A 22,538-nucleotide genomic window follows, 5' to 3' on the forward strand; every position below is an offset into this window, starting at 1 on the left:
TCCACATAAATGACACAAGAAACATGGACAAGATTCTCCTACCACCTGCCATCTTTATCCACCCAAACACACAACACGCCCAACAGAGAGGGAGAGGAAGAGGGAGAGAGGGAGGTGGGGACTTGCGAAATGGAGGACCTATTGCTGGTTGGAATTTATACAAAAAAAAAGGGACCGCATATAATTGGATACAACGCACCATCCTTTTGATATAACAATTAAAAAAACAATTTGTGTACACCGGTTAATTGTAGTTTGTGACGGTCATAAATCACCACGAAATGCAGATATTTGCTGTAAAAATAATATGGTAAACGAATCAAAACTCATTAACTAACCATTACATTTCATCTCATGTTAAATATATCACATGTCATTAAGGACCAAAACTTTAGATGATATATAAAATATTACATTTTTTACCCGAAGTTTTAGCAAATTAGTTCAATTGCAAATACCATTTTAGCTCATTGACCAAGAGATTATCAAATGTGGATCGAGTTAGCTCAAAAGTGATGATATGGTGGAACCCCACTCTCTCTAATTATTTATTTCGTGAAACATGTGGCATATCTGAAACACAGCTGGATAAATTTATAGTACAATAATTTTATATATCCTTATATAACAAAAGATATGAATTTGAATCAAATTTCAATCGGTAAAATACTATACCCAATTAGGTAACTACAATACAAAGTTAGTTATGAGTCTAATCCTCTTAAGGTTTAAAAATCACATTAAGTAAATAGATTTCTCTCAATAAGGATTAGATGTTCAAGGAGATCAGCTTCTACTAATCAAAAGCACAAGCTGCAATTGTTGTCTCTGCTGGTGTGGACTAAAGTAAAATAAAGCCATAGAATCACATTTTAATTTAACTCATTCCAAACACGTTGAGATTCCTTAATGCCATATGGGATGAGATATAAATCATTCCCAAATCCCAAATACTATATACTAAATGAACCAAATTTTTTTGAGGAGTTTTCTATTGACCGAATCTTATGGGCGGTACCGTATTTTCAAAGGCGATGCGACTCATGTTTATTATATTTTCACCATGTGTCGCACGAGTTGTATTCACTTACTTCTATTGTTTAATTTATGGTTATAAAAAATTATAAATTTTAACAACTATTTATGATTAAATAAATATCTGAGGGGTTTTTTTATCATAGACATAGTTAAAATTTTATATACAAGGAAGGTTGTCCAGAAGGAAGTTTGACTGTGTTGATCAAAGGCTTGATATTCCGACACTACTGACCATGGGTTGAACAATTGTCACTAACAGGATCTGACAGGGGTTGCAACATTGCAGCGGACATGCTCATGAAGCTTGGTACATGTGGTGCGTTGTCTAGAGTTCGAGTTGTCTAGAGTTCGAGTGTTTTGATGCTTCGGACGCTGAGTTAGAGAACCTCTTGTTAAGGGACTTATTATTATTATTACTTTCTTAATTTCCTTTTTTTTCTACTTAATTTTTTATCTTTTATATTAATAAAACTTATTGTAAACAGATAATTCTTTTCATTTTGATCTTTCTATATATAAACATTAAACTTTTCTCTGAATACCTGCCTTCACTAAATGCTGTTTGGCTTCACAAGTTGACATAATTTATATATGATTACTTACAAACTACAAAAACTTATGGCTTCTAACTAGAGGTGATTATGGATCATTCCACCCATGAAACCAAACATGCTATAAGAGAGAGTTTATACAAACTTCAAATCAAACTGAAAGAAAGATATAAACCAATTGATCACAAACCAGGTGGTTTAAACAGAGGAACCGCATTAAAAATGCCATCTAGGTCTACGGGTAATCCAAGAGCAGGGCCAATGACCGGTGGCATTGTCGTCTTGCCTTTCCAAGTGCTGAACCATGGACCTCCTCCAACTTCTAGAGCTGCCATGTCACTTGAAACGTCCAATATGATCTGCCATTTACCAAACATTTCATTAACATGTTCCATTAAACATAATGTAAGAACAATTTATGTGTGCGAATAACAAGTCACCTTCCCCTTGCTGCCATCATATCTTCGTTCCCATATTTTCAATGTAAGAATTCCGAAACATGTGTCTTTACAAGCTTGTGAAAGGCCTGCTTCTGATGTTGGCGCACGCAATGGAGTACCGGGATCATCTGTTTTTGCTTCTAATTCAACCTGCCACAATAGTGTGTTCGGATTTCTGTCAGCGTACATTACAAGGCAGTTTAAATGTGTCATGTCTCTTGTGTCGTTGGAGTGAATGAGTTTTTGACCAACTTGAACGTAAATACAAACACACTCATGTCATTTGCCAAAAGAAGTCCCATCAAATTATTATTTTTCTCCTGCATTGAGAAGTTCAACTATGTTGCACAAAGCATAAATTTAGGATTTGTTTGGGTTCTATTTCTATTTTTATTTCATACTCTTAATTTTAATTATAAAAATTTCACCTTGTTTCCATTTTCTTTTTTTCAGTTTTGTTGAGGAAATTTGAAACAAAGTGAAAAAAAGTAGTTAAAAGTAAAAACTGGAAATGAAAACTAAAACTTTTTCTAAAAAAAAATAGGCCTCCATAGTTTATATATTGATAAGTTCAAATGAGATGCAAAACTATAATGCCCCACCCACAACACGTGTGTATGTGTGTATGCAACATTGCTTTAGGCCACCAGCAAAAACAAAACGTGATTAGAAAGATATAATTACCAGATAACTGCCATTGTCTGCAGACATAAACCAATAACCCCAAGGAGTGACTTCCCAGTTAACAAAACCATTCCATGGCACAAATTCATAAAATTTTCCACCATAATGAACTCCAATCTGCACCAGTTGGCAACATAGTAAAAATTAAGAAAAGTCAATCATAATAATAATAACAACAAGAGGAGGACGATTAATGGCATGCAGTGAACAACAGAAGATGGCAAATAGACCCCTAAAAATCTTACAAGAAGAACATAAATTCTTTTTTTTATTTTATAACCACAACGTGAAACGAAAGAAAGCACCATCTACCATTAGATATACAAATTAGAACATTTCAGAAGAAATACCAATCTAATTAAACCACTTCATACAAAATATTAACATCACTCTTTTCATCACTCATGATTTTAAGCAGCGGACAAATGTTTCCGTAAAGTATCAGTGATACAATTTATGCACAAATTTTAAGATATTAAAAGACTGTATTTATCCTCACCCAAGAGTTTGTCTTTATCAAAGAGAACAACTAGCAAGAGCAGAAACAGTTATTTTGGCAAAAAGAGAAATCAAATTAGTTATATGTCCTGGTCCTTTTGTCATTCCCATGACTAGCACCATTTATTTCAGAGGTAGTCTTAAATTTATTTCCTGGTGTAATAAATTTATGAAATGAATCAAATTTATAGCCAAATGCTTCATGAAGGTACCAGTGCAGCATTTTCGAAGGTCTCGGTTATCCCAGGAATTTGCCTCAATCCACCAGCAGCTGTAATTGCAATTTCTCCACTAGCACCCTCACCTTCAAAAACATTACATTGAACCTGCATGAAACATTAACAATTTGAGATGCATAAAAATATAAAAGCACAGACACTGATCCAAACAAAGGTGAGAATAATTGAATCTCAATATAACAATACAAAAGGACTCCATCTCCTGCAGTCTCCAAGGCCTAATGAAGCATGACTTATGTGCTTGCTGTCTATAGCTTGTTAACAGACAATTGATTTTTCTAGAAGTATAAAACATAATGCTGAAGAAATAAAACATTCTAACCATAATTTTCAACAGACAAGGTTTGCAATTGATTGCATACAATCAGCAACGGCTTAAGATTCATAGCAAACTAGGGAATTGATGTGCTAATGAACTTTAGAAGATATACTTTCATGAATAAAAATATTACTTACCCAAAACCACTTTCTTGGGAATCCTCCGCCCCAGTTCTTTTCTGAATAAGATGGGGCATTTTCAAACTCAATCCTCTCGCCATCCCACTCTATCCAACCTGAGATTCAATATTAATATAAGAAAAATGAAAGAGAACATAAATACTGCAAGGTGCAAGCAAGTGATTACTTCTTAAAGCATAAAAGTACTTCACCAAAATATGAGCCTAGTAATCCAATCTTAGTCCAAAATTGACATTGTAAGTGTAAATAGCATTATACTCCCCCCTTCCTGATTCACCTCATGGTTCTAGAAATGATTATATATCCTTTCAGCATGACTATTATCGACGTGTAATATTTTGTAGGTAGCAGGTGACTAATAGCTTGTTGGGATCAGTTTTACATTTATTCAAAATCAATTCTCCCAAGTAGAAGCAAGAAAGAGAAATTTGTGCTCTACACGTCAATCAGAAGCAATTCTCATTTAACATGAAAACAAGTTGGGTTTCCAAATATGCATTAAGGCCCAGTTTGGAAAGCTTCTAGTTTATGGGAACTTTTTTACTAAAATAAGTACTTGGTTCTTAATTTACGGAAAAAAAAAGGCAGGTCTCATGGACAATGTGGCTCAAAAATAGGAAAAGCTGCAAGCCAGCCAGCAGTAGACTTCTGTGTGGACCCAACATCACCCCATCCATATACAGGGCGTGTACTATATTCCCAACGAGCCGTCTTTACTGTTTCTACATAATTTGACCTATAATTAAAATTTGTGTCAACTGTCAAGTAAGAAAAAAAATTAACCAGAGAATCCAATACTTAAAAAGCAATCTAACTTCCACCTTCCATCATCGCAAATAAAACCTTGATTCCAAAGGGGAGTGACTTGAAAACCTTCCAGCACTCTATTATGAAATTCCTGCACAAAATGAACAAATAGGAAGCATATATAAGCAGAAACAAAGAATAAGACTTGTTTCCTGAAGCCCAATCTAAGTTATAACCAGTCATGTAATCTAACTGGCCTACAAATATCATATTTATATGTAAAGAAATAATGTATCTGACATTGTGCTATGTCCATTGGGTTCCACTACAGGTACTAATGCCAACATCACCTCTTACAATGATATTATAAGACTTGGAGGTGAACCTTCCCAAACTTTCCAAAGATATAATGAGAATAAGGTATAGTGCAGAATGACACACCATGTCCAAAACCCATGAGTCAACCAGACTGTCAAAGTTACAATTTAATACATTGCAGTTTCATTAGTTGCAACATTTTCACTTTCATCACTTTTCGGCTTCTTATGTTTATTACTCTTATTTGGCTCATTGCATTGGGAAACGCAGGATTCTCCACCGAATACATGAATGATGATGATGACAGACTCAGTGATAGAGCAAAATGGACAAGTTTCAGTGCATTGTATTGTATTGTGATGAATCTGAAAATGCATAATTTTGGTAATGAAATTGATAATCCTCGTACTAAAAAGTAAAAACAAATATAGAAGGAGGGGTGTGTCACACACTACCTAAGATTGGATGATTTTTCAAGTAATGTGCTATTTCATTTAATGAGATTGAATATGAACACATCCATCTTAATTCTTGATGTAGCTGTTTGAATTTTATGATTGCTAGTAGTAGTATCAACGGGTCAATTCCTCTTCAAACACTCTTGTAAAGTAACTGACTGATAAGGGAAAAAGAGAGAAACGTGTAGATATGGAATGCATGTAAAGCATTGTTAGTGCATGTCGTAAGCTAACAGCTAAAGAAATAGAGATAAAGTCATACACAAACCTACTTATCTAATCTTTCACTCCACTATGTGCATTAAGCCGTAGAAAGATTGATGAAGAGTTAATATGTTTGCTTAAAATAGTGTATGATTGTTCATATGAACAATACTTTTTGAAAATGAATCTGAAAAAATGCATAATTATGGTAATAAGATATTGATAATCCTCGTACTAAAAGCAAATATAGAGAGAGTGTTGTTACATGCTATGTAAGTTGTTTAGACCAATTTTAGTTAGGCACTATAAAATTTGTTTTCGTGGGATATGAATAGAGTTTGGATTTTTGGTAATTAATTCATGGCAAAGTCTACAACTACCAAGTTAGTTATGGTGTGGTTTGGTGAAGATTGGATGAGTTTTCAACTAATGAGCTATTTCATTTAATGAGATTGAATATGAACTGAACCATCATTCTTAACCTAACAGTTTGAATTTTATGATTCCCAGAATCATCACTAAATTGTTACAAGTTTTAAGATTTTAGTAACTACAAGTAAATGATACTTCTAGTAGTAGTACGTGGCCGGCCAATTCATTTTGAAACATTCATTTTTCTGCCATAAACGCTACTAAATTCTTTAGAATGAGTTTTGTGAATAATGTCCACCATTTGACCACTTCTTCAAGAAGTAAATTTTAGTCATTTTTGGTGAATGGTGGAATAGGAACAAAGAAAAAAATCGGGACTTTGGGATGTGAAATTATGTTAATTTACTTCTTGTTTCTCAATGAGATTTGAAATTAAAGTTGAAGTTGGTTATTTCTTATTGAAAAACAAGAATCCACTTAAATGTGAGTCTTGTGTCTTCAATGACATACTAATTAAGTTTGAAATTCTATAAATAATTGATTTTAGTCAAAATCAATTCTTAGGAAAGAGTTTATGTAAGGAGATTTTGAAGAAATAAAAAGAGTGTTTCGGGGATTTCTAGTAGAATAGGAAATTTGATGGCATTATTCATCTTGCGGTGGTTAGAACCGGACACAGAGTTGGTGAAAATGCAAAATGCATGTTGTGCCAATTATTCCAACGATTGATTTTTTTAGCCGTCGCAGGATGCTCTCCCGACGCTCGTACCTGTGACGCCAGCCAGCCTCCTCAACTCGTATTTTGCGGCGGTTTTAACCGCGGCAAAATGCTGTTATTTTTGTAGTGCATTGACAATCAATTATAATATGCCACATAGGGAATAATTACATATTCTCCTTTTTAATTTTAATTAAATTTGATAGAATTCAATTAAGTAGTACTGTAAACTACATTAACAGTGCATATTACATTAATCTATTGTAGGAGCATTATACTAGTATCATTTTGAGGCAACTTTTTACTATCAACAAGTAAATAAAAACTATCTGATTTCATTAATGAGGTGGATAGAACTTAATTTATTTATGATCCATCACTTAGCATCTTTTAGAAGGGAAAGTCGGTTTGACATGCTACAATTAATTATATGACATTTCTTAACACGACGCACTATCACATACACTAGTAACACTATTATTAGTATAGTGATAAACTTAAATATTATATAAAAAAAAACAATTTTATTTCATTCAAGGGAAAAAGAAACAAAGCAGTTTTACGCTAGTATATAGTACTATTATTAGTATATATAGTCACATTTCAAAAAAAATAAAACAAGGGAAAGTTCATTTTACAATTCTAACACTAATAAGACTAATAGGATTAATAGGACTACAAAGAAGCTCAGACATAGAAAAAGGAATCAGAGGCAGCTTAGTTTTTATAAAAATAGGATTAATAAAACATATATACAAAAGAATAAATGCTATACAAGGAAAAAAAAATAAGGAGCTGTGATGCTTGAAATAGTTGCATCTCCACTGTGCAGTGATCCTAGCCACCGAAATTCCACCATCTCTTCTTTTTCTTTAGATAGGAATCATGAAGGCAACTTTGAAAATGAAATGACATGTAACACAATTAAATGAAGATACATTAGCACTTAAAAAGTGACTTCTTTTATATTCAAGGTAAATCGATAGATATTTAAACTCATCTTTTCATGTTACAACTTTGAAAGTCAGACAGTGTATCCACATGAGGGAGATTTAGCTGCATTTTAATTTAGAAAAGAGAGTTCATGGCATAATAACTAGAAAATGGTGTGAGAAATAGTTTGAACCTTTCAAAGAACGCAGTAGGGAGATTCAATAGTACGTACTTAGAAATACAACTATACAAGAATCAGAGTTTATGAGCAACATGTTCTCATTTGTTGAGTTTCTACAGTGTTAGTATAAAAGATATGTAAGTTACTTCCTTCTAGATAAATTGGGTTGTAATGTACCTCTGCCCAAAAGCTCCGAAATATCACTCAACAAGTTACAAGTAAGGGTCATACAATTAGCCTTGGTTGTAAGATACGCTCCTAACCTTGGTTGTCAAGTTTGGGTTGAGGAGGTTCCAGAAATGGATCAGAACTTGGTAGATCTTGACATTGTGGCCTATATGCCTTCTTAATTCGATGATGGGATTATTTCGGGAAAAAAAAACTTTAGCCGCCTCTAGCTCACAAGCAAAAAGTTTCACAAAAGATAAAGACTCATTCAAGAGAGTTGGATTTGGCAACTCTAGCACAAGATTTCGCATCTCGCTCCGAGATCTAAATGGTGGTGTGAGATTTTGTGATGGGGTGTCCAATCTGAATCCCCTCCTTCAACACAAAGAAAAAAAGTCTTTTATGACTTAAAGTGGTCCTTTAGTCTCAATGACCAAGTCCTGCATCTGTTAAAACCCAGCATTTCTGTTCCCAAGGGATGGGTCTTCCCTGTTATGACAAGGCAATGCAAAGGTGCTCCAAAGTCAACCAACTGCAACTGCTTCATTGTTCCAGCTACTATCATATGATCTTCGCTACCAAGCCGAGCAAGCCCAACACACTCAGTATCTTCAGTGTATGCTGCAAAACAAGGGAGGGATGTTTTGGTGTGAGAAATAAAAGGCAGGCCATTGGAGAAGAATACCAACTCTTATTACAGTGAAGAATGGCTCCCAATCAGCAAATATTACAAGACACATATATCTATGATCCATAAATACAGGCAAAGGACAATACAAATATAGGAACCAAACTTATAGAAACAATCCTGCTAATGAGTGCCCTAAGGACACTGGTTAAGGATAATTTAATACTCTTAAATTCAATTAAATGCTTAAATATGTTCCAACATTATATTTAGTAGGCCGGGTATGAAAGATATACAAAAATAAAAATAAAAATAGAAGATGTAGGAAAAGTCAAGCCTAAAAGTATAGCCAAAAACTTACACTGCAAATTACTTTGCTATCTAGCGGCCTCATCATGACCCCATGATATATGCAGTTGTTTTAGATAGTAAAATGAACATGGACTTTTGACAAATTGATTTTTCTGAATAACAATAAGTTTCGTGGCAATCCATCTCATTATCAATAATTCCTTAACTTTACTTGGTATTAAGAATTAGAAATCTAATTATTATTCTTGTACATCATTTCGACACATTGTTTTAGTTAAAAAAACATTTTTAAAATGTATATATGTTTGTTTTCAACAAAATGGATCTATCTTCACAAATTGTGGGTATCAATGAATCAATTGAGAGCATAATGAAAGGAAAAAAAACACATTTATATTAAGGTTTGTTAGTACAGCTCCTAAGAACACAGTTTTAGAATTTCATTGCAATGGACATCCTATCCCTCCACCAAAATCACCCATTTCCGGGTCCGGATCCTCTCTAGTGAAATTCTCTACTGAAAAAATTGACAGACTTTGTGGCAGCTGGAAACATTTTGTGGCGGTCCAAACACAAATGTCCATTGGAGAAAACTTGGGAGGATTTCACTGGAGAGAATCTCAGCCCCCCATTTCCTACTTCCATATTCGAGTGAGCCTAAACCTATTCTTGTCGTCTTAGAATTATAATCAATGATAGGTTTTGTGTCATTATATTGTCATTGTTAAAATGTTAAAACAAAAAATGTTCCTCCCCATTTAAATTGAAACATGCAATTAAACTCCGGATAATCCTAGACTGTGCGTATGTTACCCCTTACTTAAAAGTTTGTCAACTATAAATCTTAACATCCTCATTTATACGTGCAAATTGTTCGTCCCCGTGAACTTTTTTAAAATATAACGTGAGGTATACGAAAGTATAGTATGCAAGAATTGAATATGTGAGTTGATATAAATATATGTTCTAACAATTAAAAAAAGTTGTCACACAAATAGTTTAATATACCATTAATCCAAAATATAATGAGAATGTAGAAAAAAACTCTGATTACAAATAAATTAACCGAGCTATTATTTGTAGAGATTAAATTACAAATAAAACATTTGTTCCAATAATTTGAAATCAATTGATTAATTGAAATAAAACCTCCATAGGGCTCGTAATCCTTCATATAAATTAACTGGGTCTTCGCTCCTTGTAGTCAAGATCCTAATGGACTCCCCATGGCTTCCTTTCTTCTCCATGGACCTCAATGAAGGATTTCAGCTTCTGTTTGACCCAATTTTTCATTGATCACTTCACCAACATACGTGAATGATGCTACCAGACCCACTAACTGCTGCTCAAAAGTCAAAACCAATAACAAAAACTCAGATCATAAGTACCATAACATTTCATATACTTATAATTAAAAAAATCTCTCATTAGATTAAAGCTTAAAATACATAGCAGATTAAAAGTCCATCACTATCAACAATATGAAACAACATTTGATACCAATTCATTTCCAACTAATCAATATTATGATCTGTCAAAGTGCTATTACGAGAAACCAAAGTAAGAGATCAAACCATAATTTTGTAACCCTTTTGAGATTCTTATTCAAATATGCCCTTAGTTGTGATATGAACTATTTCCTAGATGAGCCTCACAAAAATGGATCAAATTACATGCCCTTGAATTTATTCTTCTTCTACCACTGCAGATTACTTTGCCATCTAGCAGCCTCATCATGACATCATGATATATGCAGCTGTTTGAGATAGTAAAATGAACATGGACTTGTAGCAAATTGATTTTTCTGAATTACAGAAGTTTCGTGACAATCCATCTCATGATCAATTATTCCTTAACTTAACTTGATATTAAGAATTAAAAGTCTAAATACTGTTCTTGTACATCATTTCCACACATTGTTCTAGTAAAAGAAACCTATTTAAAATGTCTATATGTTTGTTTTCAAATAATAAATGGATCTTTCTTCACATTGTGGGTAGTAATGAATAAATGAATTGAAAGCATAACGAAAGCCACAACCATAATTAAGGTTTTTCAGTACAGCTTCCAACAACTCAGTTTTAGAATTTCATTGCAGAGGATCTCCTATCCCTCCACCAAAATCACAATAGGCATAAAATCACTCATTTTCCTACTTTCATTTTCGAGTGAGCCTAATCCTATTCTTGTCATCTTAGAATTGTAATCAATGATAGGTTTTGTGTCATTATATTGCCATGGTTGTTACCTATATGAAACTATTAGTCTTTCCATCTTTGAAAAGGAGTTCACTACATCCAGCATAGTAAGGTTCCACAAAGTTAGAATCCAAACCAAAACAGCAACTATTAGAGTCTTTGTGGTTAGGATTGTTAGTCCAAAGTTGCCTCTAAAAGCCATTAAAAAACTCCCTACTGCTTGGATGAATCTCCAGATATTTAACGACTAGAACTATAACTCCACAAACATTACAACTATAATAGAAGGCATATTAAAAGGGAAATAAATGTGTTTCTAACAAATTGAAAGTGAAAGTTGAGGAGCTTACTTACAAATCGAAGCTCTTGTGGAGATTTCAGTCGCTAACATCAGGGAGTGAAAGCATTGACTCTGTATATATGGGCACTGATGCATCTAGTAAACCACAATGGTTCGGATACTCTAGTTGTTCTTCTTGTTCTACTCCTTCATCACTATACTTTTTCACTTTTGTTCCAGAATGTAAAACAATATCACCACCTTTTGTAGAGCATATTGGGAAGTGAAAGCTCCCCGTAGATAGAACAGTCTTGGTCCAAGATGTCTGTACTTTGTATTTCTTCATAACCCATATTTCACATGTACCATCTCTCTGCAAAATTGATAGACTTAAAAATCTTCCATGCACCCACAAAGTAAAACGAGGGAAAAGAAGACCATGAGGCATGGGTATCTCTAAGAGTCTCTTTTCCATTAAATCAAAGGCAATAATAAACATGTTCGTAACACCATCGACCCAGTTACTAACCGCCCAGTGAATAGCCTCGTTAAAGAGCAATCCATGACAAGGTTCAATAGTGGTCAAGGGAGGCAAATCAACACCCTCGGTATATTTCCACATATTAGCTCTCAATGAGAAAAACTGCACATCTGGTAAATGAGTAGGTTGGTAACAGTCCGTAACGGGCACTCGAACCACCAAGTAGTCATCTGTCAAGGAATGGTAACCAAATCCATATAGATGATCAAAAACATTGGTGTCAACAACAGGAGATGAAAGTATTGGTTTGTGGACATGTGTGGATGGATTCCACAGGTAGAGACTATCATTCCACGGGTGCTGATAACCAATATTCCTAATCCAGGTGATTAGCAGAAAGCCTCTACACGAACCGTGAATCGAAATACAGTTACGAGGCAAGGATAAATCATGATAATTAGACAAAAAGTGACAATTGATTGGTTGAGAAACACGATGAGATTGAAGCGGTCCCTCTAAGTCAATGGTTCGAATGGCATGAGAGTCAGCGAAAAGGAGTGAAGGAGCAGCACGTTGAAAATGTAATGATGCAAAGAGGGGATCGGATATGAGAGATCTCCATAACTTGCACACAGCCTTGAATCGTACAATAGACTTCACCGGCAACCTCAAAAGGATTTCAATTATCAAATCTCGATCCATGTCAATATGCAGTGTTTGAATCTGAATCTGAATTGAATTGAATTCACAAAGTGAGATTGATAGATAGATACAGTAGCAATAGCAATTGTTGTTTGGGTTTAGGGTTTACAAATTACAACTGTGATCGATCAAATGATTTACCTCGATGGTAGACACAGACGCGGCTTCCGGCGGACTCGCACCGTCAGAGGACATGGATGAACGGACAGAGTAAGGCGGCGCGTCGCTAACTGAGAGGCAGGCACGGGCTGAACTCGGGGAGGCCATCGGAGGGGTAAGCGTGGGTTTCGACGCTGCTTTTGACGAAGTATTCTGGCGGCGGCGGCGGCGGCGGCGTCGAGAGGGAGTTAACAGGTTTCGACGGAAGCAACGTATGATGAATTTTCAGATAGATTTTGGGCTTGTGTGAAATTGGAGGAGTTTTCCTTCATTTCAATTTGGAGTTATGGGGAGCAGAATGCAAGTTATTTTGTTTTCAATTTTGAGCTCACTTAGGGACAATTCTTATATTGTTTTTAACTAGGATAATAGCCCGTTACCGTGCGATGCACGAACGAACGATTCTATGTTTTATGATTTTTAATTCTATAATTTTATAAAATGAATTAATTAATTTACAATACCAGTAGTAATTTGTAATCTACGCAATCATTATTAACTTTTCCAATAGACAGGTGACAATAAACCGATTATTAACTTTAGTGTAACTGAAACACATGTACTTATTTAGTTTTTACAATTTTATTATAATTATTATACAATTATAATTTTACAAAATAAATCCCCAGGTTTGCTTATCACCCTTACGAACAATCACTTTCATTGATTTGGGCTGACAACGAAAATAATCCTAGAGAGCTTTAGCATGAACAGGCCGCAAAAAATGCACAATAGTTTAATATCTACAAAAATAAAACATTAAATTAATGTAATATACACTTTTTACCAATGCCTGCTTCTGCTACACTGGGCGGCGGTGAGATTTAAAGAAAAACCAACTTCCTCATACTCTGTCCATGGTTCTTGCTCTGGCTCAGCATAGATTATCTCACGTTCATCCTCGTTGAAGATACGAATATTGAAGTCAATGTGTCTGAACTTCATTGGCCATGAGTGGATGCTTTTTCCGGTGTCCGTGAGATGCACGAAGAAGTGATTCTAAACTTGATTCTACAATTTATTAAAATGAATTTAGTAATTTACACATCAGCTGTCTACTCAAGATTCCAAATTCAATTCGTTTTAATTATTATCTTTACCATTACATGAGTGTAGATTAATCACTTTAATGTATATATATATATATATATATATATATATATAATTTTTACGGTGTTATTATAATTATAAAAAAATTGCATTAATAAAATTTATTTTATTGAATGAAAATAAAAATAATACTATTTATCACAAATAACAACATCAATATTGCATAGGTCCTTCTAAGTATTGAAGATGTCAGCTAGAGCTGTCAATATGAGTTTCAACCCGCGGGTCAGCTCGACAGGTTGGTTAAATGAGCCGGGTTGGGTTGATTAAATTTCAGCTCGAAAAGAACTTGGGTTAGTGCAATCCGGCTCGTTTAACCCGCGGGTTAGACGAGCTAACCCGCGGGTCAAGCGAGCCAACCTGCGAGTTCAAGTTATTTTTTATTAAAAAATTTATTTTATTTTTTCTTAATTCAAGGTTATTTTTATGGATTATTTTTAGATAGAAAAATGGAAATTTTCATTTCTTTAAATTTGAGACGATTTTTTGTGTTTTATTTATTGTTATTCTATTATTTATCTCATTTTAAATGTGACAGTAAAACAATTGTGTTCTTAAATCCTATAAATTAATTTTTGTTACTATATTTCAAATGTGACAAAAAATAGTTGCGTTGATAAACCTCTTTCTTATGAGTTGAAACCAATTTATGTAAGTATTTTTTTGAAATTATTATTTTTATAACATTTTAAACATTTTCTAATCCAATTTCTTTATTTTTTATATTTATTTTACTCAACCCGCGAGCCAGCCTGCCAACCCGCGAGCTCGTAGCGAACCGGGTTGTGTTCATATTTTCCTGGCTCGTTAAGACCTCGGGTTGACACAACGCAACCCGTTTTCAACTCAATCCATACGAGCTGGTCCATATTGACAACTCTAATGTCAGCCATAGTGGTAGTGCCATTTGCATTGGCAACACCATTACCGTTAAGCAGCTGAGCCCCAGCATCCTACAATAATTAACATTTGTTAACCGCAGCAAGTGATCATGTTCAGGTGCAAAAAAATGATCCGATAAGTTAAGATTTGAAACTCATCTTAACGCATCCAATGAACACCAGTCCCAAGTTTGAGGCTTAACCAACAACGCACCTAACAATTTGTCTTAAGATCATTAATATATAACCTAGCTATTCCCTACCAAGAGAGTGGTTAAGCAATATAACAAACTTGATAAGAAAAAAAGTGGGAAAATCTACAAGTGTAAAAAAACGATGTTGATGTAAGAAGCAAGCTCCTAAAAATCCAAAATTGTAAATTTCTTCTTTACAACTAAGACTTGAACCATCTAAATAAGCTTCTTATTGAAATATTACTTCAAAGTTCAAATGCCAAATCCGTAAAACTTGAACAACAGTATAAATAGCTAAGGACATAATACAAAACCATGCACCTCTGGCATTTGTTGTTTCAAAACAGAATGATATATCAAAAGAACTAAAACATTTGCAATTATAGTTAATTTTGGAAAGTGTTGGCATGAGAAAACTAACTTGCCCTTTAGATATAACAAATTCCCGTTCCTTCTAGCTTACTCAGCTCAAATTCTACTCCCTAAGCATCAATCATATTCAATTTTCTTGCAAATAATACATGGTAGTTTTCGTGCATATTGTGCCAAGGAACCAGAATTAATTCAAGAATAGCACAAAATTACAAATCTTGAAAGTCTTAAAACTCTTACAAACAAACTATAGACCCACTCTTTAAATTGATATCGCGTAAATCTCAACTCTTGAGAGATAGAACTCGAGTTCTAAGTGAGGCTCACATGCACATATGGATAAGTATAAATATCATTGACATTTTCGCCTCATACTTCTAGCTTTTAGCCACTGAATCACAATTCTCGTATGTTAAAACTAATCAACTAACTCTAGGATACTGTCTCCACCTAAAGCAATACCTCTATTATCATCTTAAATGCATATATTCAGATTGAAAGAGAGGCTTGGACTTTCATCGGGGAACGTGAATAGGGAAAGAATTCTGGAGTGAGATTTTAGAAGACACTGCCTCTTTCTACATTGTATCGCCAAAATCACAGGTAACCCTCGTCATCTTTTGTACCCAATCACCTCTGCTAATAAAAAAAAAAGCAACCCTTAGCATAGGTAGTCAATTGCGCATACCACAGATCAGTAAAGAAAGGAACATAAAGTCAGATAAGCATTAACAGAACAAAAACTGTTGAAAGAATCACACAAATAATGAGAGACTCATAAATAGAGTTACCACTAAAATATTTTCCTCTTGAAAACAAAAAAGAGTTCCCACTAAAATCAAAAAATGAGAGACTCACTAACATCGTAAAGACCCACTTCAGTATTTCAACATATCGAACCAACCCCAGAAGCCAAATTTCAACCCGCAATGTTCAGGCCAAGGGAAGATTTTTACTTGGACAATATAAAATTCAAAAACCCCAAATGAACCAGAAAATTAAATGGACTACTATGTATCAGGAATCCCCTTTTTATATGGTTCCTACTACTTATACACGTGCACACACACATAATTAAATATGGTGGTTGGTGAGGCAACCATGTAGCATACCATACCGATAAGTAGATGAATAAACCATAAGACAATGATGATCTTCTCTCATCTAACAACTGCAAAAGAAACATGACAGAGAACCAATGCAAAGAGAGATAAATACATCTTAAAGAAATATCATATTTTTATAAGGCAGTATTAGAGACGAAACTAAATTAGGTTAGAACAGACTTTCTGCAAGGTTGAAATATATTTGATTATGGAACTTTAGTATTACTATAAACTTCTTGGTAAAGCTGATCAAAAAGTCATTGAGTAAGAAAGGCAAAAAATAAAAGGGCCAAGGGTGAAATTTCCTTGACCGCCAGGAGCGCCCGGCAGCCTCTGAGGCGTGCCCGGCACACAGGAACTTTAAATTTGCATTTCCTACTCGAAGCTTTGCATTTTCTTCCATCTTCAATCCTACAACACTTTTTTTTAGATTAGAATCAATGCTTGTGCATATTCTATAACTAAATTTCACATATTAAGAAGTTTTAATCAAAAGAGGGTGAAGTTATCAAATATAACTCATTAATCACAAAGTCATTGATTTCCTTTACCCTGAGGTTCTGTATGATTCTCCCTAAAAAAAATCTTTATCCCAGTCATATCAGAGCACAAAGTACGTTTTCAAGTTAGTCATGCATTGAGAATCTAACAGTAGATTTGTACCAAAAGTAAGTTCTGCCCACCTAATCAAATGACTTATAGTGGAAACACATTGGGTTGAAGCAAACATGATTCCTAGAGTGACATAACCAGTATTGAATTGAATTCTTCACATATGATATTTGTGTTATAGTGAAATAGATATGAGCGATTTATTCACAAGAACAAAATAAATCCAAGTAAGAAATCTTACAATGAAAGCTGAAATAATCAAGGAATGAGTCATGTTACCTGGCATTCCTGGTTGCCTTGGAAACTTGGGCCTTAAAAATGGAGGTGGATAACCATAGAAATGAGTCACTACTGGTTCAATTTACCAAATTGAAACTCTGCTTGGTGCTCACCAGTTGGCATTCCTGGTTGCCTTGGAAACTTGGGCCTTAAAAATGGAGGTGGATAACCATAGAAATGAGTCACTACTGGTTCAATTCAAATTGAAACTCTGCTTGGTGCTCACCAGTTGTTGATCCATCCCATTGAACCTGTTAATAATTCAAAATACCTCAATAAGACAATTAAGAGATTATTGCTAGTTGTAAGACACACACTATGACCATGAGAGACATCTGCACATGGAAAATTATAAACTGTAGGACATAATGAATGTTATAAGGTACTCAAAACCAAGGAGTAAGAAAATATAAAACATTTTGTTAAATAATGTAGTAGTTAGTCTATAGAAAGTATAAGCACAAGGAAAACATTCAAAAAGCTCCAATTTTTTCTGCAATGATATCTAGTTATCCACACAATACATCTATGACTTTTTGGTGAATTATGGAAAAGACAAAACTAATGTTTGATCTAATTTTTTTGTATAAGTAATTATGCTTTAAGATAAGCTCAAATAAATTCTTGAGCCATAATATGATAGAAAAGGACTACAAAGCAGTGACTAAAATTTCATTCGGAGTTAAAAAAAACCATTAAAACTAAGTCATTGCAACTTCAAAAGATTATTAGAAACTCAATATGCCGAGTATTCTGAATACAAAATTCAATGTGCAGGGTGCACAAAACTAAGATTGAAAATCTCATCCTCTGGCATCTTCAATTTGATATCAACTTTCTTTCTTTGGTCTCTACAAGTCTCAGCACATGTATCACCGGCAAAATCAAACTATATATATATATTTCACAATTTGATTTTCACCATTCAGGCTCGTCTAAATGACCATAAAGTTCTTTCCATTTGTATGAAGCCTCTTCTGGTGTCCGAAAAGTCCAAATATGTGACTTTGATTTCTCAGCACATGTTTGATCTAATTAAAACATTGGAAAGTGAAACTAAGAACCATTCCATTCAAGGAAAACTTCCGTGTCATAAAATATCAGCAAGTAGATAAAAATAACTTAGTTAACTATTCAATTTGTCAAGTATGGCAAGATAGACAATCCAAATACGCATTTGCATTAATACTGAGATCGAAATTTTGCTCTTGTGCAGTCTTAGACCCAAAAATCCTAAGTGAGTATGTCACCAATTATCAAGTTACTTCATTTCCACTACCAACAAACAGATTAAAAACTTGTTTCTTCCTTGCTTATCATTGCTTATCAAACAAATTAAAAATTCCACTTCATTATCAAGTTACCTCTTTGAATATTAGAGCTAGATTAAAAAAAAGGACACAGCAATAGCATACAACAGAAGCAAAACACAGCAGCAATAGCATACAGCAGCAGCAATCCCAACAGAAACAACAGCACATATCAAACAGCATGAAGCTTCAACAGCAGCAGCAACAAAGGACCGCAAACACAGTAACAACAGAACAGAAAGAAGAGACAGACCCTCTATAGTATGAAGGAGGATCCAGCAACATTCAAAAGCTCACGACAGGGATCATCCGCCATAGCAAAAACATAACACACCAGCAGCTCTAGCGCCTCACAGGCCACAAACACTCCACAATCAATACCAGATCACCTCACCAACCAGTCACACATGAGAGATAAATAAGGAAAAAAAATCATGCATAATGGGAGATAAGTAAGAAGAAAAACCATACTAAATGAAGGGGGAAATGAAAAAACATAAAAGAAAACATAAGAAACAGTGAGTTAGAACAATAACAAAATACATACCAATGAAGAATAATAGCAACTTCTCTACCTTCTGCTCCCTCTTTCTCGAGACCAAGCTACCACCTTCTCTACATATCAATGGATATCCTCATTTCGTCCCATCCTGCAAAAATCAACTTATAAGCATCAGACCCTTTCTAACGATGAGGAGAGGGCAAAGGGTAAGGCCAAATTGAGTAGTTGTGGTAGGAGCATTCTAGGAAATACATGCTCTTATGAAGCAGGAAGAATTGTTAAGTTGTTTAGAAAAGGCATACAGTTATAAATAACGATAGTCGATAAACAAAGCTTGTATAACCTTTTTGAATAACATACACATATCAACAGAAAATCTATTCCCACTTTTGAGATAGCACCATTAACTTGGACCATGTGGAATTTCTTGTGCAGACCATCATTCATAACATTTATGTTCAAGTCAACAGACTGGCATTTTTAACATGGCTTGCCCCTAAGACAACAATTACCTATGGAGGAAAGTCAATATCACCCCATAATCTCATCAAACTGATCCTAGACAATTCAAACATCCATCCACATTGATAACCAATTCACCTTTCCAGATGCAGCAGCAACCAAAAATCAAGTCAACAACACATAACATTCTTTTCCTCTTCAGATTTAAACTAACCAACACAAAACAGACAACTGAATCTAACTCCTCATATATGAAATCCCCATCAATCACATGTCACAGCTATTACCTATAGTCATGAGAGACAAAGAAGACTTACGAATACAAAGCCAAGGCTCTCTGAATAACATAGGTAGCATTGTTATACTTGGTCTGAAGCCTTCGATCGTCACACTCTCTGATTGCTCTATCGATCTCCATGTTGACCTATCAACACAAAATCTCAGCAAAACCAAAAAAACAATACAGAATTTTTAGCAAATGGGGCTTCGAAAGATTGCAAATTTAATGATGTTTCACGAAAAGAAAACCTGGGTTTTCGTCAAAAAGCAATCTTTTTGTGAATTGAAGACAACAACCAACCTGGTTCAGTGAAGGTGGATGTGGCTGCAGTGAAATATCAGTGAATGAACGATTGAGCCGTTTTTGTTGTTTTGTGTGTGAAATCAAATGGATTGGATGAAGAGATAAATTGGAACATGCAAGATATGGTTGGTTGGTTGTGTGAGATTGAAATAGATTGAGAGATGGAGCAGAAACTGAACAAAAAGATGGATAGTTGTATGTGTTTGATGTTTCTGCTGAATACGAATATGAATGAAATTGACGGCTCCAACTGAAATTTAAGAATGGATCCAAATGGTCACATTCAATCATAGAAAATAAAGGCAAAGAATGGAATATAACACTTGACATAATAAGTGTGAAGAATACTCAAAGCCAGATAAAAACCCAATAATTGAAATAGCCAAGAAAATAGTTAGAAACATTCATAATGTGAGCAAGTGAAGACCAATTCAAGGGACAACCAGATCAACTATACACTTGTGAGGACAAAACTGATGGTGACTTACCATCTATTACAGCAAATCAAGCAACCCAAAATCTATATCTACATTCCAAAAAAGATCATATTTCTCTCTCCTACCTCAAAATACAATAGAAATAAAAATAAAAACACAAGCAAATAATTTTTTATGTGTAGCGTCTGAGATGGTGGAACTTAAAACAGCAAGCTCATAGAACACATAAACTCTTGATAGTTTAAAGTTTAAGCACTTCATGATCCTATTAACGCATAAGATAAGATCATAGCAATAGCAGCAAAGATCTGTTAACATCAAGCTGTTATACTTGGTCTGTTACATATTCAAACTTGAACTTTGGGATCCTAATCTATAGGTTCATCACTTTGGCTAGCAATCTGTTACAGGCTTATCAGTTAGCTAGAAATTTGTTACTCTAGTTTCTATGTATATCCTCATCATGTAATTGTGAATAAACTGAATATATTTAATACAATTATATTTCACCATAAATTTATCAGATCCAATTATTGTTTTTCCTTTAACACTTAAGAAAGCACTAATAATATTAGTCACAAGTAGGAATGGAAGCCACTAATAGGTCAAAACATTTGGCGTTCATGTTAAATCTATCTATGGAGGAATTTTCTTCTTTTTCTTCTTGTTGTTTTGTTAGTTTGTGGTTCACAAATTCAAAGAAGAAGATTTCATGTAACCAAAAAAAAATAACCGAATAAGATTTCAAATATGAAAAGAGAATGATAAACCTGAAACCTAGAATTAGGATTTCAAAACTAAAGACAAAGCAATTCACATACCTTCGCACACATTGTCATCTAGCTTCCTCCAGTCCTCTGCATACAGACCTCCCTCCCTCTTTCCCTAGAACACAACAGAATATGAAAATGCACAAATAAGTTTGGATACTACAACCCCCAAACAAAGGAACAACAAAGGATGAGGAAAAATAACAAAACAATGGTGGTATTTATAGATAGCTTGGGATGAAGATTTAATATAAAAATATACAGAACCCATAACTCTACCAGTAGATAGTCATTCGAATAGGGATAGGTTAACTATTTGTACAATCAATCAATCAATAAATCAATTTAGTAGAGCAATTTAATAGAGAAAGAAGATTGAACGAAGAAGTTAGAGAGGAAGCTAGCTCTTTCTACAAATCAAACCAAATTCCATCTCATACAAGTCACATCAATGAAAGAATTCAAACCTGCTTCTGCATCAAGTACTTCCGCCAGAGCCCAAGCATCTCCATCTCTCTTCACGAACCATCCCTTCCGATTTCGTACAAGCCTCACCATACCCTCTGCCAAAAACCCACTTCAATTTTGGTTGATGATGAATGAATAGTTCTCATGAAAACGCAAGCTGCCTTCTTCTCTCTTGCTGAAACACCCACTTCGAGTTCGTACAACCGTCACCCATACCCTCTGCCACAAAGCCGCTGGAATGCAGTTGATTGAACCGTTCAGAAGCAAAAGGCAAAACCTAGATGATGGGTGAATAGTGGAGCTGGGCAGACAACAGCTGGAACGGATAAAAAAAATACACACAAGTACAAGTAATGGGCCGACAACAACAGCTGGAGAACAAAAAGAGAGAGAGAGTCCAACGAAAAAAAAAATTCAAAACAAAAACTGATCAAGAAAAAACATGAACCGTAGGATCAAAGAGAATGAATGGCCAAGATGCAATTTCTCTTATGAATAGTGCTGTTCTAACAGCCCATTAAGTGTATGTAGATACTTTGACTGTGCATCCTACATTAATAATATACTTAGATGCCCAACAATGCATTCTTTATAACACGCTCCCTCATGCAAGCCAACTAGCTTGAAGCGTGAATAATGTACATACTCGCTTACCTTGTGCTGAAATTCAACTTTTGGGTTCCT

The 22,538-nt window shown here is 34.6% G+C and overlaps 2 protein-coding genes and 1 long non-coding RNA gene across 8 annotated transcripts; all 3 read right to left on the reverse strand.

Annotated features, from left to right (window-relative positions):
- Window positions 1–1,613: 1,613 nt before the first annotated feature.
- Window positions 1,614–4,011, reverse strand: LOC130710897 (tocopherol cyclase, chloroplastic-like; the record flags this gene model as incomplete). Its single annotated transcript, XM_057560287.1, has 5 exons — window positions 1,614–1,948; window positions 2,030–2,179; window positions 2,714–2,830; window positions 3,424–3,537; window positions 3,907–4,011. Coding segments are annotated over 5 exons (663 nt in total), but the record flags the coding sequence as incomplete, so codon positions are not given.
- Window positions 4,012–9,931: 5,920 nt separating this feature from the next.
- LOC130727562 (F-box/kelch-repeat protein At3g23880-like) lies at window positions 9,932–13,096 on the reverse strand. 5 transcript variants are annotated; one of them, XM_057578723.1, is made up of 4 exons: window positions 12,751–13,096; window positions 11,956–12,636; window positions 11,497–11,799; window positions 9,932–10,290 (listed from the first exon to the last, which is right to left on the reverse strand). In XM_057578723.1, the coding sequence occupies exons 1-3, from the start codon at window positions 12,874–12,876 to the stop codon at window positions 11,524–11,526; spliced, it is 1,083 nt and encodes a 360-aa protein (XP_057434706.1). In that variant the 5' UTR covers window positions 12,877–13,096; the 3' UTR covers window positions 9,932–10,290; window positions 11,497–11,523. The 5 variants fall into 5 exon arrangements, with proteins under 5 accessions (XP_057434706.1, XP_057434703.1, XP_057434705.1 ...); XM_057578720.1 differs by having other exon boundaries at window positions 11,501–12,636; XM_057578722.1 differs by having other exon boundaries at window positions 9,932–10,293; window positions 11,501–12,636.
- Window positions 13,097–15,426: 2,330 nt separating this feature from the next.
- On the reverse strand, window positions 15,427–22,201 carry LOC130727563 (uncharacterized). Of its 2 annotated transcripts, XR_009015356.1 has the most exons (8): window positions 21,854–22,201; window positions 21,438–21,501; window positions 20,177–20,429; window positions 19,914–20,020; window positions 19,180–19,282; window positions 17,323–17,573; window positions 16,443–16,496; window positions 15,427–15,961 (listed from the first exon to the last, which is right to left on the reverse strand). It is a non-coding gene; the product is annotated as an uncharacterized LOC130727563 (long non-coding RNA). The 2 variants fall into 2 exon arrangements; XR_009015355.1 differs by lacking the exons at window positions 19,180–19,282; window positions 19,914–20,020; window positions 20,177–20,429; window positions 21,438–21,501; window positions 21,854–22,201 and adding an exon at window positions 18,886–19,173.
- Window positions 22,202–22,538: the final 337 nt, after the last annotated feature.

This window comes from Lotus japonicus, chromosome 1 (assembly GCF_012489685.1).
Source record: "Lotus japonicus ecotype B-129 chromosome 1, LjGifu_v1.2".
In the NCBI taxonomy this organism is placed as follows: Eukaryota; Viridiplantae; Streptophyta; class Magnoliopsida; order Fabales; family Fabaceae; genus Lotus; species Lotus japonicus.

Bases quoted from the DNA above. Each gene is read 5' to 3' on its own strand.
- LOC130727562 (XM_057578720.1), bottom strand. From the start codon at position 12,876: ATGGCCTCCCCGAGTTCAGCCCGTGCCTGCCTCTCAGTTAGCGACGCG. The intron at 12,637-12,750 runs GTAAATCATTTG...AATTCAATTCAG, and splicing joins CGTCTGTGTCTACCATCGAG to ATTCAGATTCAAACACTGCA.